This window comes from Larus michahellis, chromosome 4 (assembly GCF_964199755.1).
Source record: "Larus michahellis chromosome 4, bLarMic1.1, whole genome shotgun sequence".
In the NCBI taxonomy this organism is placed as follows: domain Eukaryota; kingdom Metazoa; phylum Chordata; class Aves; order Charadriiformes; family Laridae; genus Larus; species Larus michahellis.
In genome coordinates, this window is record NC_133899.1 from 10,721,582 (window position 1) to 10,739,012 (window position 17,431).

General features: G+C 44.6%; 1 protein-coding gene across 3 annotated transcripts in view; it reads left to right on the forward strand.

Moving 5' to 3' along the window:
- The window catches only part of WTIP (WT1 interacting protein), an 84,982-nt gene that overhangs the window by 26,011 nt on the left and 41,540 nt on the right, over window positions 1-17,431 (forward strand). For all 3 annotated transcript variants that reach the window (XR_012586500.1, XR_012586499.1, XM_074582922.1), the window contains exon 2: window positions 5,862-5,963. Coding sequence is in view for 1 of the 3 variants with exons in the window: in XM_074582922.1 (XP_074439023.1) it covers window positions 5,862-5,963 (102 nt within the window). In the remaining 2 variants the exon portion in view is untranslated. The remainder of the gene's footprint in view (window positions 1-5,861; window positions 5,964-17,431) is intronic.

Sequence of the window (17,431 nt, forward strand, 5' to 3'; positions counted from 1 at the left end):
TTTTCTGAGTAAGTTCTACATGGGCATCCCTCCTGCCCCAAGCCTGTACATTAATTGAGTAAAGCCTCCTGTAGGATGCAGGCGCTGAAGTGATGGAGATCTTTTTAAGTCAGCAGATACAGATCTCATGGAGCCTAAGTAATTTATTGGTGGCGTTTTTACCTTCTTTCCTTGAGGAGGAAAGCAAAGTTGGAGTAATCTCAGTAAGGTTTAACAATGACAGCAAAAACTTGCCTGGTCCACAGCCTGCTTCTTGTCTTGCTTTTAAGCTGCGATTTGTGTTAGATGTTGTGGCCCATCTTCCCCCAGTTTAACCTGCTCCAGCTTCCAGCACGGTGGCTGCAGGGAGCGTGTGGGTACTTGCAAGCCAGAGTTGTGTTGCTGGATGGGGTCAGGTCCCTCCCAGCCGTGGGGTGATGCTGGATGGGGTCGAGTCCCTCCCGGCCATGGGGTGTTCTGGTGCCCAGCGTGGATGGGCTGTGCCTTGGGAGGGCATCTGAAAATGTTTATCTGAGTATTTCCTGCTTTTGTTAGTCTGTCGTTTTCAACCTGAATTAAACTTGTGGTGTCTTCTGATGCTCCCCCAGGGGAGAGGGCAGGGCTGGTAGCTTCCCCAGACAGTTTCTCCATCATTCCTATCACAAGACAACTTAGGTCAGGTCTTCATGCAATTGTTACATGGCCACTGAGGGTGATTTTACATTTATTTATGCGTAAGTTGTACATACCAGATTTTATTTTATGTTGGGTATTCAAGCCAGACATCTGCCAGGTGACAAATTCAAGCCCTCCAGCGCGGGTTGCCATGGCGGCGACAGCCGAGAGGGTTTCCTGGCTGCCTCCTTCGCTCCTGTCCGGCTGCTGGGAAGAGGCGCTGCCCCTGCGTCCTGTGTAGGTGCCTTGTTTCTTCTGTCTGCCTCTGCCTGGGAGATGACGTGTGTGTCGGAAGATCCCTCCTCCTGTGGTTGTTGGAAGGCAGGGAGCATTTTTCCTGCCTGAAGTCACCTCTCGGCATCCGAGCTGCTGCAGCCCAGGACGTCTGCACAGTAGCTGCCGTCGGCTTGGGCAGGTTCTGCAGCAGTGGCACGGCTGCCTGGCCTCGGGGCGGCTCTGATGCTTCACTGTTTACCCAGCTTCTTAGCAGAATATTTTTTTAAAAGGTAGTAGCAACACCCTGTGCAAAATCTGCCGGGGCATGAGATCGCTGGCCGCAGGCACTGCAGCCCATGTGGCCAGTGGCCTGTGCCCAGTGGCCCTGCAGGCGGCTGAGGCAGCCCCTCCATGGCCCTTCCACAGCTCCATTTCTTGAGCTGAGTTAAGGCTTCCCTCCTCCTTTGCTCTTCCCACTTCACAACTGTAGCTTTGCATTTCCCTGCCCCTCGGCGAGGCCACAGGTGTGGAAAAGCTTCTTGGGGACTTAGGTAGAGATGGTCTTCTCCTGTCCGAGAGAAGAAAAGGGGATTTCACGGTAGCCCTGCACGATGTTCACCCGCTCTGTTCCCAGCACTGCAGCACAAAGAGAGCCGCAGAGGCAGGCAGGGAGTCATCTGTGCCATGTGTTAGTTGTTAATTTTAGCTTTACCATAACTCTTGACGACAGGGCTTGGTTGTTTCCTACTGTAGGCAGCATGTAGCAGTTATCCTGGAGATACGGTGTGGCTGTAAGACAGCAAAGCTGCAGCTCATCCCTGAGACATGGCATGCTGTCAAGAAGTGCAATAGCCAGATTCTGCCTCTGACTCACACAGCTGCTGCATACTGAAGCTGAAAGCCTGTATGGGACCATTTTTCTTGCCCTTTTGCTACACCCTTGACTTCAGGTTAAATGAGGATGGCATTAGGTACAGGCTGAGTTCCACACATGTCTACGGCCAAACCTTGGCCAAAAGGTGGTTATGTATTTGCTATTATATGTACTCCCATTTAACCTGTGCCTACTGCCTTCTTCCCAGTTCTGGGTACCTGGTGAAGGCTGTACCAGCCTTTTGACCTGGCATGGTCAAAAGAGCATCCCAGGATTTGATGTACAGGTCCCAAACTTAACTTCCAGTGTGTAGGCTACTCTTACAAGTACATTATAGCAGGCTGAACAAAAATTATATAGCTTTACTATCTTTTCTAGGTTGTTGCTGATACCTTTGCTTATTATAATGCACTGAATTTGGTCCCTTGAGTCTAGAGCAAAACAATTGACTGCATCAGAAAATACTTGTCTTGTTTTCTTGTGGTGTGATATTAGCATTTTGCTAATGTATGAGTTGCCCAGAGAGCATCGTGCTTGTGATGGCAGTGTTGCCGTATGGTGCTGGAGGCTTGCCTGGTTGTGTCCAGAGGTGTTCTTCTGATCGATATGTTCAAGCTCAGGGAACTAGGCTCGTTAGAGGAGTGGGGAGCACTGGCAATGTCTGGCACCTGACTCCAGCAGGGACTCTTCTGGGAGCTCCTTCTCTTTCTAGTGTCGTTTTTGTTGGTGGTGTTTTGCTGTGGTCCACAGAGTGTGTTTGTTCAGTCTGTACTCTGGTGTTTGGTTAAACACTGGGTGAGGATGCAAGCCTCTCTTCACTGCAGCGAAGGAACACGCAACATGTTACAACATATTTTCTAGCTAAAGAGAGACACCAGAGAGATCTGTTAGGAGAACTGATGACCTGAGTGGAGATGCAACCATTGAAGTGTTGAAGAACTGGAGGCACAGTTGGCTGGGTAGAATAGAGGTGTGGGGAGGGGCGAGGAATTGCATAAAGGCTGAAGCAGTTCATCTGAAGTTGTGTCAAGTGAAGAGTCAGAAATGAGACATGCTTGCTCTGTAACAGAACATTCTTCATAGACAGTGTAACAAGCTTTGGAATTAAATCTGGGGGAGAAAAAAAAAAGTGATGTAGCTCTTATGTCAGGCTTTCAGAAGCTTGCAGTGTACAGCCTGGGCTGGGACTGGTGGAAGAGCAGACCTGAGCAGCCATGTAATCAGTGCTTTTCCTAGGCAGTTATGAGCTCACACTACACTCACAGCACAGCTGCATATATATTTTCCAAAATACACTTCTGGAATTATACACGTGCTTTTTTAGTGCGCTAATCATCTCTGTGGTCATTCATTCCTGGAGTTAATGACTAGTTTCTTAGAGAAAACGAGTTAACAAACTGACAGCTGCTTATAACAAATCACCTGCTGGAGAGGCCAATGTAAGTTTAACATCCACAATAAATCCTTCTTTTGCTTCTGATGGTTCAGTGGAGCAATGGCAAAGAAATGAGGCAATAACGTCATTTATCAAAGCGGTTCATGGCTGTAGTAGATGTGTGCATGAGAGTTCATAGACAGAAATGCTAGAGAATTGCAGACTCCGGATTTCTGCTCCTCTTTGAGTAATATTAAGTGTAAATGGGAGAAAGTAGATCTCAGCGTAATTTCACAGGCAGCCAGACTCTCAATAGCTGCCAGTCCCGGGTGCATGGTTGGCATGAAAAGATGGGCAAAAGGCTGCAGATAACTGGGGAGCTCTGCAAGGGCTCTCTTCTGGCTCCGTTGCCAAGGGTGAACTGAAATGTCGTACCAAGGCCTGGCACTGAAGTAACAGATTGCTCATTTCTGGTGTGAGCCCCCCGTTCTCTGCTGTGCGTGCAACCCACTGCCCCAGGGCTGGCAGGGACCGGGGTCCCTGCAGAGCTCATGGCTGTGCTGAGGCAGAGCGCTGTGTGCTGCTGGGAGCAATTCCTGCACTGCTGGCTGGTGGAATGCTCTTCCCAGTCACACTGTCCACAGCAATCAATAACCATCCTTCATCAGCAGGTAACCATTAACTCATGGCAAACAGCAGACCTTTTTCATAACCTTTGGTTACAAATAAATAAATAGACGTTAACAGCCTTGGATAAGGCAACAAATATTCTGAAATTCCCATTTTTTATACCAGAGCTGAGCTAGCCTAAGGACCAGCATTTCTTAATACTTTGTTTGCAATGAACTGATGGACCCAGCTGGCAGCTGGTTTGTATTACAGGTTTAGCTTGGGACATTGGTGCCTGATAATATTAATAGTTCCTGCTTCACTGGAACACTGAATTTAATTAAATTATGATTTAAAAAAAAATCATCTATTATTAATAGATTTATTGTTTTTTAAAATTATTGTTTCATTTGGCAAATGTGCTCATGGTCCAAAATGGCAGTGCTGTGCCAGGATGTTGAGCTAGCTGAATGAAAAGCTAATCTCCCTCCATGATTTGAAATGAGGGAGTTACAGGTATAAACGCCAAGAAACCCATGATTTATGAAAGGTTTTTCCATTTCAGTATTTGAGTATTAGTAGCATAGGAAGATTGTTTTTTTTTCAAATGCATTTTCTTTTAACTTGACAGAATCCCATTTAACCAGATGACACTGCACAGCCCATGCGGGTGGTTATGTTAGTGTTGCACGCAACTGAAACAGTTTGGTTCTAGAAATGGGGTTTAAAACGTGTCTTGAATAGCTTGCAGGGGGCAGAGGTATTCCTGGGCATCATGTTGTCTATGACTGGTCCTCGTTGTGAGCCCAGGTGATGTCTCCACTGTATTACTGGGTACAGCTCTCCTCCCCATACAGCTACTGCCAGGGACAGGCGGCGCTGCTGTCCCCAAGGCTTGGTGGCTTCAGACGGTTCCTGTACTGGGAGCGAATAAAAGCAGAACTTATGGATACTGAACCAAGACACCAAGCGCTTTGTTAGCTTCACTTCATTCTTTCTGCTGCTAAAGTTTCTACCAGTTCATAATATGCTGATTCCCCCCCCAGCAGCTTGCATTTGTATTTTCTGTGTGTTTGTGTGTATAAAATGTTCACAGCACAGCAGGGGAGAATTCTGGATGATTAAAGCCCAGTTTTGTAGTTCTCAAGTTCCTAGACTCTTAAGTATATTAGCAGTTTTGTTGATGCTGATGATTAATGCTGAGCCTTGTGCATGCATTTGTAGAAATAGGGCTTCAAACAGTACATGGAGCACGGCAGCTTCATTATAGAGTTGTAGGGGGCAAAAATATCAAATTTTATTTTCTATTGTAGTGTTTTCAGAATCACACAGCCTTGACTTGAGATGTACAATCAAATAAAGACCAATGGACATCTCAGAAAAACATCCATGTCCTGTGACAGAAGGACATGGATTCTCCAGCATTTTGTTTCCTTCCCATGGGGACACAGAAGCAAAGTGATTCTGGAATTATCTCCCTGCCCTGGTTTGAGTATAGAGAGGTTATGCGTAGATAGAAATATATGCATAGGCTCTTCTGTTTTGTAAAGTGCCAGATTAAGTTTATGGGGTTAAATAGTAGTGTTTATGGAAAGTTAAACAATTATTAAATGTGACTGACAGACCGATTTTCCTGGTACTGCTTAGCTTCCACCACGGACCAATGCTGTTGATGTTGCGTCACTGGAGAGGGGCCAAGAGAAGTCTTTTGGTTTTGGACTGAATTGTTGTTTTATTAGTGATTATTGGATGTAATGTGGTGGAGCACCTAGTTGTGAAGGTCTCACTAGATTATTTCTTGGGCAAACAGAGTTATTTCCATGGAGTTTGCAGATTTTCTGTGCTCTCTCATTGCACTTGCCTCCTTTGGATTTCTGTCTTTAGCCAGCCTCCATCTCCGTGCATTGAAACACCACCAGAAGCTTCCCCCGCTTTTATTTTGGGTTAGTTTCCATGCATTTGTTTCACTCAAGCTGCCTGTTGCAGTCTTGGGTACTTGAATCTATTCAGGGTGAGTAGCTCATTGATTTCGAGCCTGATGGGGGGGTATTGTGAGTGGTGTGAATCAATGGCCTGGAGCTGTTTTTAGGAGCTGTACAGGATTCTAACTTTCATTCTCTTTCTGCTTTGTAGGTATTTGTATAAAATGTGGAAAAGGTGTGTATGGAGCGAGCCAGGCTTGCCAAGCAATGGGTAACCTCTACCATACCAACTGCTTCACATGCTGCTCTTGTGGTAAGTCAGATCTATCGTAGCCTTATTAAGTGGCTTCCTTTTGTAATATATATTCCTTTGGCAACCAGCGTACAAAGTGAGACCTCATCTTGCCTGCTTCCTCAGGCAAAATTCCCATGCAAGACTCCAGCTTCAAAAGTTGTTTTTTATTTGCCATCTGTAAGCATTCAATGGTATTTTCTTAAGCAACAGCCCAGAAAAGCAGTATGTGGTTGTTTTAAGGGCTGCGTTTACAGAATGGCTTCAACCTGGCCGTTATGAGCACTACGTACTTTAGATCACTTGTGTTTATGAAACTGTAACATGCATTTATCATTTTTACAGAAAAACAGTAAAATTTGGGCAGCTAAACCCGCACTTCCCCCTCGCTTTCTATTTGCAAATACAACTCTAGTCAAGCATTTGTCATCTCTGTGTATACATACTGCTCAAAAATTGTTCTCTTAGGTTTGAATGTGGTAAGAACAAATAGAAACTGCATGTTGAAACACCTTAAGCTATTATAGTATTTTATTTTTGTAGAGGAAAACTTGCAGGTAAATCACTGTCTCCTCCTTGCCATTCTCAGGACATTTTTCAGTTTCTCTTTTAATCTGAAAGCGTCTGAAAGTGATGCATTGTGTATGTGATTTGGGGAAGTCATGGCTTTGCCAGGGAAATGTGACTTGGAAAATTCAGGGCAGCACTTTCGGAAGTGTTTGCCTTAAAGTCAAGCTTTGTGAACTTAAGTTGAAAACTTTCTCACTGTCTTGTCTGTAACTGCTGAGAGCTCGCAACCACTGGGTTCAAGGGAAGTACCAGAGCTCAGTTTTCAGGAGTCAGGTAATTTTTCTTGATATACCTGCACATTTATTTATGTTCCTAATATATGAAAATATTTGCCTGGATGTTGAAGGTCTTGTTGTGATACATATACACAGCAAAAGATTTACTCTGAGCAGAATATGCTGAGCGTAAATTGTTTATAAAAAGGATTAATTAAGGATTAGAAAAAGAGTAAAAGATATTGGCATAGAACCAAAGAAATTGGTAATGAAAAGGCCATTGTAAAGTTCACTTGTGAAAGGGAAGTGTTGTCTTTCCTCCTGAGATTTGCACAGATAAATATTGGTTTAAAGAAACCTACAGCCTGTATGTAGAATTTAGTGACCTTTATAAATGACTCTGGACCATTACCAGGTTCTAGAATAAGCTCATCTCAAAGCTTCAGGGATTGCTCTCGACTTTGCTCAGGTCTGACAGTGAGCGAGTAGCTATTTTGTTGGCTCCCAAAGTGAACAGCGTCCTGCTTAGCAGAGGATTACAAAATACGATATCGGATAATATCTGTGCACTCATCGCCAGCATTAACCTAACCTAATTGCATGGGTGAATTCCAGCTTCCTCTCTGGGGTAGATGTGTGTTTTTTTGAGTAGTCAGGATGTGTGTTTGTTACTACAGGGGTCTGTACACAGGTCACTCTGTTCCTCAGAAGAATGTATAAGGGCCGGGGAATGTATTTTAATGGCAAAATGCAAACTCAAGTTAATTATTCAAAAGCACAACAAGCTTTTCTGACTGTCCTGACAAGGTGCGTGCGGCCAGTGTACGCCTACTGTAGGGCAACTTGAGACGTGTCCATTCGGAGCGTAGTTTTGCCCCACCTCGCAGTGCCGGTGGAATTTCGTGATTCATACAGCTTTCCGTGAGTCACGCACACGCACGAGGAAACGGTGCTCCAGGTTGTCCTCTGAGCTTCTCACTGGTGGGCTGGAGGGCCCAGCTATTGTCTGCCAGGAAGTTTCACAAGCAAAGAAGGGCTTGGATTTTCTTCTGTCTGCAACCGCTGATACAATCCCATCGGAAGGGGAATGTGTGGGGACTTTTTTTATATTGCTAATTTGGCAGTACTGCTTGAGTGCAGGTAAAAACCTTGGTCAAAGCTCAGGTTCAGCTACATGCAACCATGAGTCAAAAGCAGAGCTTTTCCTCTCACCTTAGCTCCCAAATCCTATCAAAATGAGCATAGCTGGAAAGGGGGTGTTGCATTAACTCTTTGGTTTCCCACTTTATTTGGGGCTATGCAGTCCTTGGAAAAACCAGAGTGATTCAGGGCAGTGCCAGTAGATTCAGACTTTGTGAACAAGGAATGCAGGTCCTGTCTGTGGGAATTGCATCCTGGAGTGTGCTGATAAAGAGGCTTTACAGGACATCTTGTACAAGCAATCAAACACACGCTTCTCCCAGTACTGTAGTTTATGAACAGGGAGTTCATTTTGCCTTCGGTGTGGCATTGGTGGGACCCAGGTGAGAATTCTGCGCTCTAGTTTTGATGCCCACCTTTAAAGAGATGAGGGAAAACTGGAGAGGGTCCAAAAGGAATTACATAGATGATCAAAGCTTGGAGAAAAGCTAATCATGAGAGCCCTGTGTATTATGAGTATCAGGAACGATGGGAGGGACACATGGCTGGAGCTCGTAAATACTTTTACCAGAAAACAGCATTAGAAAGTGGTCTCACACATATTAGAGACAAACACAAGAGAGATCTTTTCTGGAGGCTGAAATTACACAATTCAAATAGGAAATCAAAGACAGTTTTTATACAATGAGGATGATTAACTGCTGGAACAAAATAGTGAGAGAAGTGGCAGATTCTCTGTTCTTCTTTGTTTTCAAATTAAGACCAAATGTCCCTTTGGAAAGTGTTTTAAGTTGAGCCAAGCTTTTAGATTCAATACATAGGTAACTGGGTGATCGTTAGTGACCTTGAGGTCACAGCACACGGACAGACGCTCCTTCTGAGCCTTTGACAGGACAGTGGAGAAGTACCTTTGTACCCTTTGCCTAAAACAGTTCCTGTGCACTGCTTCCTATGTGTACTTGGAAATCCGAGATTAAGAGTGCAAGCTTGGCTTTCTTATTTGCCTCTTTTTTCCCCAAATAACAAGGAAGATCCAAACTCTCCTCCAGCAGTTATCAGTCTTACTTTTAATATAATGTGTCTAGAAGTAGAAGGCAGTAACTGAAGAAGAAAAATTCAGTACCTGCAGACATCTGATTTAGATAAGGGCCCAATATTTAACCAGCTACAATTAGAAAATAAAAAATAAATAAGTATTTCAAACCCTTGGGAAAAGTCGTGGTTTGGAGACCCCTCGGGCTGAAATGTGATAATGAGTGATGGAGCCTCCAAGGGCCTCGTTTCAGCACTCGGCAGTGAGTGTTTCCAGCTCTGCAGAGACAAGTGCAGTTGTGCAGAGAAGTGGGAAGAGACCCTCCGTAGGAGAGTCTGCCCGAGTCAGAGCCCTTTCTTGGGCACTTCTCCGAGTTTGACTTTGGTTTCAGGGCCGAGTGCCATCTGTCAGGGTGCCCTGGTTGAAAAGGGCAGCGTGTGGTGGAATGGGCCACCCTGTGCCTTCCAGGGAGCAGACAGAGCTTGTCCCATTGCTGTCTTGTTCGGCTCCCACCGTCATATATCACACCATTGCTGGGAGCTTTGTGGTGCTTGTAGTTAAGAGGAAAACTTAAAATACACTTACAGATGTAGGCACCTCCAGCCTTACCAGTGCAGAAGTGTGCGGATGCAAGGATGGATTCTCAGGGCTCTTCTGCAGTGATGGTGGAGAGCTCTTGAGAACATGAACGCAGAAGGATGAGGAATTATTTCAGAGATATAGTAAATAAACAGGAGACTTCTGTCTCCTTTAGATGTTTTGGTAAAATGCTGAAATGGTAAATCTCTTCATTAAAATCTCTTCTTTGTCTTCCTAGGTTCTGGCAAATTTGGGATAAAACTCAATAATCTGTTGATTCAGAGTTGTACAGGAAAAAGGAAATCCTGCCAGTGAGCTGAGGTCGGAAGCAGAATGGAAAGGAAAAGTAAATGACCTACCTAACAGGCACATTTTATGTTTTAAAACAGAATGCTGCATTTCTCCCTCTTTAATGTGCTCAGTGGGCTTTGGATAGTCGAGCCTTGCTCCTGTAACTGAGCAAGTCCAGCGTCTCAGAACTTTGCTCTGTCGGTTAATTTTTGTTACATCTCTGTGTAAACCCCTGTTGCCTTCTGCAAAAAGCCATGCTCCTCAGACAGCTTTTTTCAGAGGCTGGATAATTCTCTTTGAGTAATGTAAAAGCCAAAGCGATCTGGTTTCCTTGGGATCGAATAGTTCAATGTAGATCTTTATCCGCAATCTCTTAGAGAAAACAACTGAAGCTTGTTAGGATGGTTTTTAAATGTAGATTCAAATCCTCTCTCAGCCCTAACACCAGTGGAACCTCTTTTAGGCCTTGATTCAGCAAAACACTTGGACGTGTGCTTAAATAAGTTATATTACTCATATGTAAGCATGCTTTGCTGAATCTTAAATAACAGAGATGAGTTTGGGCAACAACATACACTGTCCCTTCTGTTAAGTGTAAAATTTTCGTTTTGGCAGGAGTTCAGTTGCAGATTTTGCTTACGGAAGACAAGAGCTGAAAAATGTCTGCCTGAAAAGCTCATCATCTAATCCCTCTTGGTAGTGTTTCAGAGCATGACAGGATTTCTTGAAGAATAATTGCAATAACGCCAGATCGCTTGTGTGCTCTGAGTGCAGGTGATCAGTTACAGGAATTGATGGGCTCTATTTGATAGTCATTACAGAAGATAACTTGCCAGTTGCCTCCCATTCACAGATCATAATGCCATCCACAGCATCCTTTTCAGGCTGAAAATGTTAATCCAGTGGCAATGATTGTAGAAGCTGCGGCAAGATAAATCTTTACAGCAAGGAGTATTGCTTTGTTATGTGTTGCTCTGCGGGTGCAGGGGATGGTCAGGGAATGAGCTTTGCAGAGCTGAGGGTTTGGAGTCTCTATACTCTCAAAGCTTAGACATATTTCACCATAAAACCCAGGGACACGTTCTGCTCTCTTACGTGAAGGCAAATGTTTGAGCATGCCATTCGTCTTTAATTTGCACTTTTGCCACTGGTTTTAAGGCACAGGAAATCACCGCAAGATCAATCAGAAGCCTAAAGCAAACAGTATAATCCCAAAGGCATGCGGCTCATTTCTTACCTGGTAGCTATTGATCAGTCTGGAGCATTTGCAGGGGATTTCATACAGCAGTTTCATTTCAAGGGACAGCTCGTAAAGGTATCGCGGTGCAGTTCATTACTTGCACTGCTGCTGCCACCAGCCTTTGTCCAGACTTCACAAGGTCATTGCTACAAGCCTCTAAGAGCAGGATCACAGTGAGGGCTGGCAGCACGGCCAGTTCAAAAGGTGCAAGTGGGACAACCGTAGCAGTCGGTATTGTTACCCCGAATTAGCCCATACTCTCCCACTGATGTGAAAGGGGAGTTGGTTCATGGTTGTGGACACAACCTGCCTTTACGCTTGTCTTGGAGAGAACATCTCCCTCCAGACTGAGGCCACTCAGTGCTACTGTATGTGGGAGTCTATTAATAGGAGGTTGCTCATGTCCTGGCTTGTTGGGAGAAGTTTTTTGTGACACTGGAAATGGTCTTTTACGTATTTGCTGCCCTGGGTTGAACCTTTGTTTGCTCTTGGTGGCGGTAAGGCACAGGACATCTTAAGGGAGCTGTGTCCCTTCAGTGTATATTTATCAACAGTTGGTGAGTTTTTAAAATACCCAAATTCCCAGTGGAAGCTTCATTTTCAATTCATATTTGTTCTGTCCCCACAGCATATTTATAAGTTTGGCATGAGTCACTGCATCCAAATTGCACACTGCCAGTAGCCTTAAATTAAATTCTCTGTGAATGTGATTTTCACGCAGAATAAACCAAAACTCAGTGTCAGATCTGTGAGCTCTGTGCTGTGTGTTTACTAGAGTCAGAGTTGGTGATTGCAGTGGTACAAGTATGTGTGTGCGTGTCAGTGGTTTTTAACTCGTTGGTGCCTCAGGCTGACTTTTAGGTGACTTAGTTGTGGGTTCGGTATCTGTTCATCTGCCTGCCATGGCCTCACGCAGCTCTTCTAAGCACCAAGGAAGCACAGCAAGAGCACTTAAGGGAGAGGAGCTACTGAGTCTTGCTGCCGGGGGTACATCTCTGTGCAGTGAAAGTCTGCTGGGTCGCTAATGTCCTTGCACACTTTTCCCTGCCATTTTCTAACCACATACGGTCGGACTGGAGCAGACTGGAATTTTGGTATTTTTGGTCTGTAATCCTGCCAGAGCTGTTGGCTAATACCTGGTGCTGGGGGGATGCCGAGCCGGTGGGTGATTCAGTGCTGTGCGTGTGGGAACATTCCTCCCCGACCCCCGTGGGCTGGAGCGTGAGAGCTGGACGCCCTCAACTCACATAACTGCGATGGTTACTCACCCCTGACTCAGACCCTGCGCTCTCATTGAATTTGTGGCCACCTGAATGTTTGGTGGTTTCCAAGCCACAACTGGAGCTGGCAGTAGGTCTGGACACACTGCGCGTGGGGCAGTTACTTTGAGTGTGAGTCACGGGAAAAGCTGAGCGCTTTGGAGAGGTGTGAGTTTGGTTGGGAACAAGGACCGAGGGACTTGTGGCATGTGCTGCTGAAACTGTGGTTTGTGCAGACGTGCAGTTGAGAGAACTTCCAGCGTTGCTGCAGAAATGCAGAATTTTGCCCTAGTCATTCTGCGTCTTTGGGATAGTTACGGCCTGTGCTTAGCCCCACGCTTTCCGTTTTAACACCTATCAAGACAGATAGTTAAAAGCTATTTCAGGTATGTCTGCAACGGCAGTCCCAGACAAACCCGTTAATGCAGAACTCATGGAAAGGGAGTTGCTGGCTTTAAAAAGAGGAGTCGGGTGGTAGAGATGACAGCTGGCTTCAGACCTTCGGGTTCACCTTGCGCAAGACTGTGAACCATCAATGAGTCTCAGCAAAGGAATGTAATCTTGTCTTCTGGTAATTAAAAGTCAAACTTGGATACCAGCCCATGTAACAGCCCAAGTACCTTCGGGTACCGATTGGTAGAAAAATGTTTCCTTTATCTTGATCCGTGGTTAGTTTGATAATATTCCAGGCTTTAGAAAAACAAAAAAGGATGGGATGGGAAAAGGATAATCAGAAATGTTTGAGATGGGGCTAACACAGGAAACTCTCCTTTATTTAGAAAGTATTTAGTTGTTTTTTATATTTTAGGAGGTATTTAGTAGTTTCTCTGCATTGTTGTCCCAGCTAGTTCTAGTACAGCAGGGCACTTATTGGTGTGCTTGACTTCAGACCAGTGCATTGACTGTGTCCCTTCTACAGACGATACTACTAGATGTTACATCATGAAAGGTTTTAAATTCTGTGACTACTTTAAATGAAGTTAGTTCAACTCTAGGAGAGTTTTTTAAGGGTGGCTCATCTGACTGGCCCAGTCCTGAGCATTACTGCCATGGGGACACCTCAGATGCTTGAAGATGCGTATGCTTAAAGTTCTTTTTTGGTTGGGGGGGCAGGTCTCAATACAGAGTATCACTCTTCCCTGAGGGCTGCTTTATCAGCTAGTGCTGGTATTTCTGGAGGCTGACCCCCAGGGAAGGGTGGTGTTGGTAGGTAACTGGCTGACAGAGAAATGGAAAACACTTCCATTCCCTATTTCTGATTATCAGAGGGCCTGCAATGAATAGTTGGCTGGTGGTTTGTCTCTGTCTTCTTATTTCTTTGAAAGGTAGTAATTGCATTCTGCTATTAATTATTCCAGCATGAAATGCATGGCTTTTGATGGTTATTTTAATTGGTGGGGGTTGCCTGGCAACTAATGATGGAAACTTTTCTCTATGTTGATTGACTGACCATAGATGTATTCCTCCCACAATATTTTTGTATTCATAATGTGGAACCAATCACTGACAGCACCTGTGATCCTTTCGGGGGTTGGAAAACACATAAAGTACAAAAAATATACTCTAATTAACAGGGTTACTGCCTCTGGTTTTTATTTCTCTGTAAAAACCACAGAGAACCTAATCACTTCCTTGAATAGTTTCGTGTGTTTGGAATGCCACCTATTGTTTAGTGTAACAAGATTTGCAAAAATTCCCCTGTTTCCTTATCAGCATCTATTATCTACAGGTCTCGATTGTTCTAGTTTGAAACCCACATCTCTTGTGCATTTTTTTCGTCTTTCCCTTCTGCTCTTTTTTTCTCCTCTTTCTTGTCTTCCCCAAGAAGACAAGAAACAAAAATGTTTTCTTGGAACACATCTCAGTTTCTCCAAGAGAAATAGATTCCCTTGGGCTGCTGTTGAGTTCATCTCTCAAAGGGGAAGAAATGTAGATAATCCAGAACAGAGCCCAGGCAAGTCATTGACATTATCAACAGATGTTTCTGTTTCCTATTTCCAGGTTCTGTAATTTTTAAGTATTACCTAAAAAACAATGGGAAAAACAGGTGGAAGGAAAAAAGTGAAGAAGAAAATGAATAACAGGAAATGCACAGAGGTGGCTTCTTGTAATTTTAATGACCTAAGTTTCTGCTATTTGTTGTCCCTATATATTTTGCAAAGTGCCCAGTCAGTGCTTTAGTGATGTCCTTGATCCTTTACTCATCTGAAAACTAGACCAGCGAATGCCATAGCTCTTGGAAATGATTTCTAATTTAATATAGATAATCATCACTTCTTCAACAGTAAGTCAAGTCTACCTCCACACGTGCCAGTTAATCAGTTTTGTCCTTCATCGCTTCAGCACTCAGTAAGTCAGTTATTCCTCCCACAACCAACTGATCATTTCTTTTCCAGTGCCTATCTCAGTAAATTTGGTCCTCACACACAAACCTGTCCATGTACATGAACGTGTCCATGCTCATGTGTTTAGCCTCCCCTCTAGACATGTGTCACCTGGATACTCTCCTATCATTTGACTGAATTTCTGTCTTTCCTTTGTCCTACCCCTTGGATATGTGGATCTCACCGTTACTGCTCTGGACTGACCCAAAGTGGTCAGTGGGCCACCATTACCTGATTCTTTTCCTGGTGTGATGGAGGGATTGAACTTTTTGTCTCTGATGCACCTTCCGTGGAGAAGGGAAGGCCAGCTTTCCATCTCCCTTGACTTTTTCTCCTTCCTTTTTTTCTTCCTGTGTTTGCTTTGGCTTGTGCCTGCTCTGTTACTGAAGAATTCAGACTTTATTGTTATTTCTGCGGGGGCATCTTTTGTTACTCATTTCAAATGAGCACATTGGATTTCTTAGTAAAGATCTTTACTGCATGTCAGTACCTTTTTCTCCAGAAAATAGTGAGCTTTCCTCCTTGCCCTTAGTGTTGTTTAAAACCTTGCTGTACCCTCGTCCTTTCCCGTTTTGACTTGTTACGCATATCATAGGCTTTTTCTGGACCCCTGAGTTCCCAGGGTCTAAAGGCTCCAGCCTGCTGGCAGCTCATCATCCCCTCACTAAGGAGGCAAGATTATATTGCTTTGCAGCCGTGGAAACTTCAGTGTGACCTTCCTCACCAGCAAAGCTCCTTTTCCAAACTTCCCATGTACTTCTACATGGGAATAGTTTTCTGTTCTTATTCCTGTTACCTGTTTTCCTGCTGTCTCCAGTCCTGGACATCTTGCTGTCCTTTCCCCTGGTGACACTGCAGCGCAGCGGCAGGACCTCTCCTCTCCCCTCTGGCCACCCACCACCCCTCACTGCAAGTCCTGCCGAACCAGGAAAGGAGCTCTTAGCAGAGGACACGGTGTGAAGTGGAAATCTGGTTTTCCTCCTTCTGTTGCCTTCATCCTCATGTGCTGTCTAACAAAAGGACTCTCTTGCTTTGCATCTCATCCATGCCTCCTATCCAGGTTAGGTTACTGACTCATCCTTAATAATTCCTGTTTACTGCTTGTTTCAAGGGAGAGATGTCTGTATGGCCTGAGAACTCATTGATGTTTCACACCAGAAAGCAGCCTGGGTTTTTGTCTTATTAGTTTTACAGATAAAAGGTTTCCACTGCCATTCTTCACCTTAAGGATGCTTTGACTTCTTGTGGGTCTAGAAAAGCTGTTTCCCATAAGAATCTTGCTGTGTACAAAACAAAAGATCTTTTTTTGGTAAAGTGTGTCTTTGCATTCATAAAATAAACAGTGGCATCAGACTCTGGCATTCTGTCTTTCAGGCTTGCTTCTGGCAGAGGATCTCAGCAAACAACAGAGAAAAAATTCTAAGTTGAGAGGATTGATAGGTTGTTGGTCATGAAGGGGTAAATCCAGCCATGTGAGTCGGAGGATGGGGTTTTACTCCCCTTGCTACGGGCTTCCTTGTCACCTTGGGCAGATCGCTTTGCCTGCCTGGCTTTGCCCATGTGGAGTCCTCAAGACAAGAAGGACATGGACCTGTTGAAATGGATCCAGCGAAGGGCCACGAAGATGATCAAAAGGCTGGAGCACCTATGCTATGAGGACAGGCTGAGAGAGTTGGGGTTGTTCAGCCCGGAGAAGAGAAGGCTCCAAGGAGACCTTATAGCGGCCTTTCAGTACCTAAAGGGGGCCTACAGGAAGGATGGGGAGGGACTCTTTATCAGGGAGTGTAATGATAGGACGCGGGGTAATGGCGGGGTAATGGGTAATGGTAGATTTAGATTGGATATCAGGAAGAAATTCTTTATGGTACCGGTGGTGAGGCACTGGAACAGGTTGTCCAGGGAAGTTGTCAATGCCCCATGCCTGGAGGTGTTCAAGGAGAGGCTGGATGGGGCATTGAGCAGCCTGGTCTAGTGGGAGGTGTCCCTGCCTAGGGCAGGGAGGTTGGAACTAGATGATCTTTAAGGCCCCTTCCAACCCGAACCATTCTGTGAGGGAATTCTTCTCACCAACCTCACATGTGTGATACTGTGCTGATTTCATTAATATTTTGAAATTATTTGGAGAACCTGAGGTCAAAGTACTGGAGAAGTGAGAGTTCTGTAAATTATTAAATAAATGTTATATCACAAATAGATGCATTTGCTGGAGGAAACACTTGCAGTGTCTGGCAGCCAAACCATACAGCTGCTGCAGCATGCTACTGAAAATAATTACATGCTCAAATAATGCATATTTACAGTTTATGGAGGACCATTTTGAGGATTATATGTCATTAAATACACAGACCAATGTAAGATTTTAAGAAGACTACTTTCCCAGCACCACTCCCCAGAGCCCTTAGTGCCTGGGCCACGTGAATAACGTTCCCATTCCTCTGTCCAAGCCCAACGTTGTGTTTTTAATTTATTTTAAGTATCCATGGAATGCTGTCTCCAGTATTCAGAGGACTCTAAATCGGATGTGAGACACAAATGCACCAGAGAAGCTTATCAGAGAAACAGGCTTGGCACGAAGCCTACATAAACAACCATAAATTTTTTCTCATTTAAATGACGGGACTCGGGAGGATTGGCTGATTATAGCTGCAGTGGGCTGTCCTTGGGCACCAAGGAAAGTGCTTTGGTGACCCCTGGTATTTGACATGGGCTGAATGTTTTGCTTGCTTATAAACTTGCTGTTATAGAATGACCAGCTTCTTTCTGGTAAATTGACTTCTA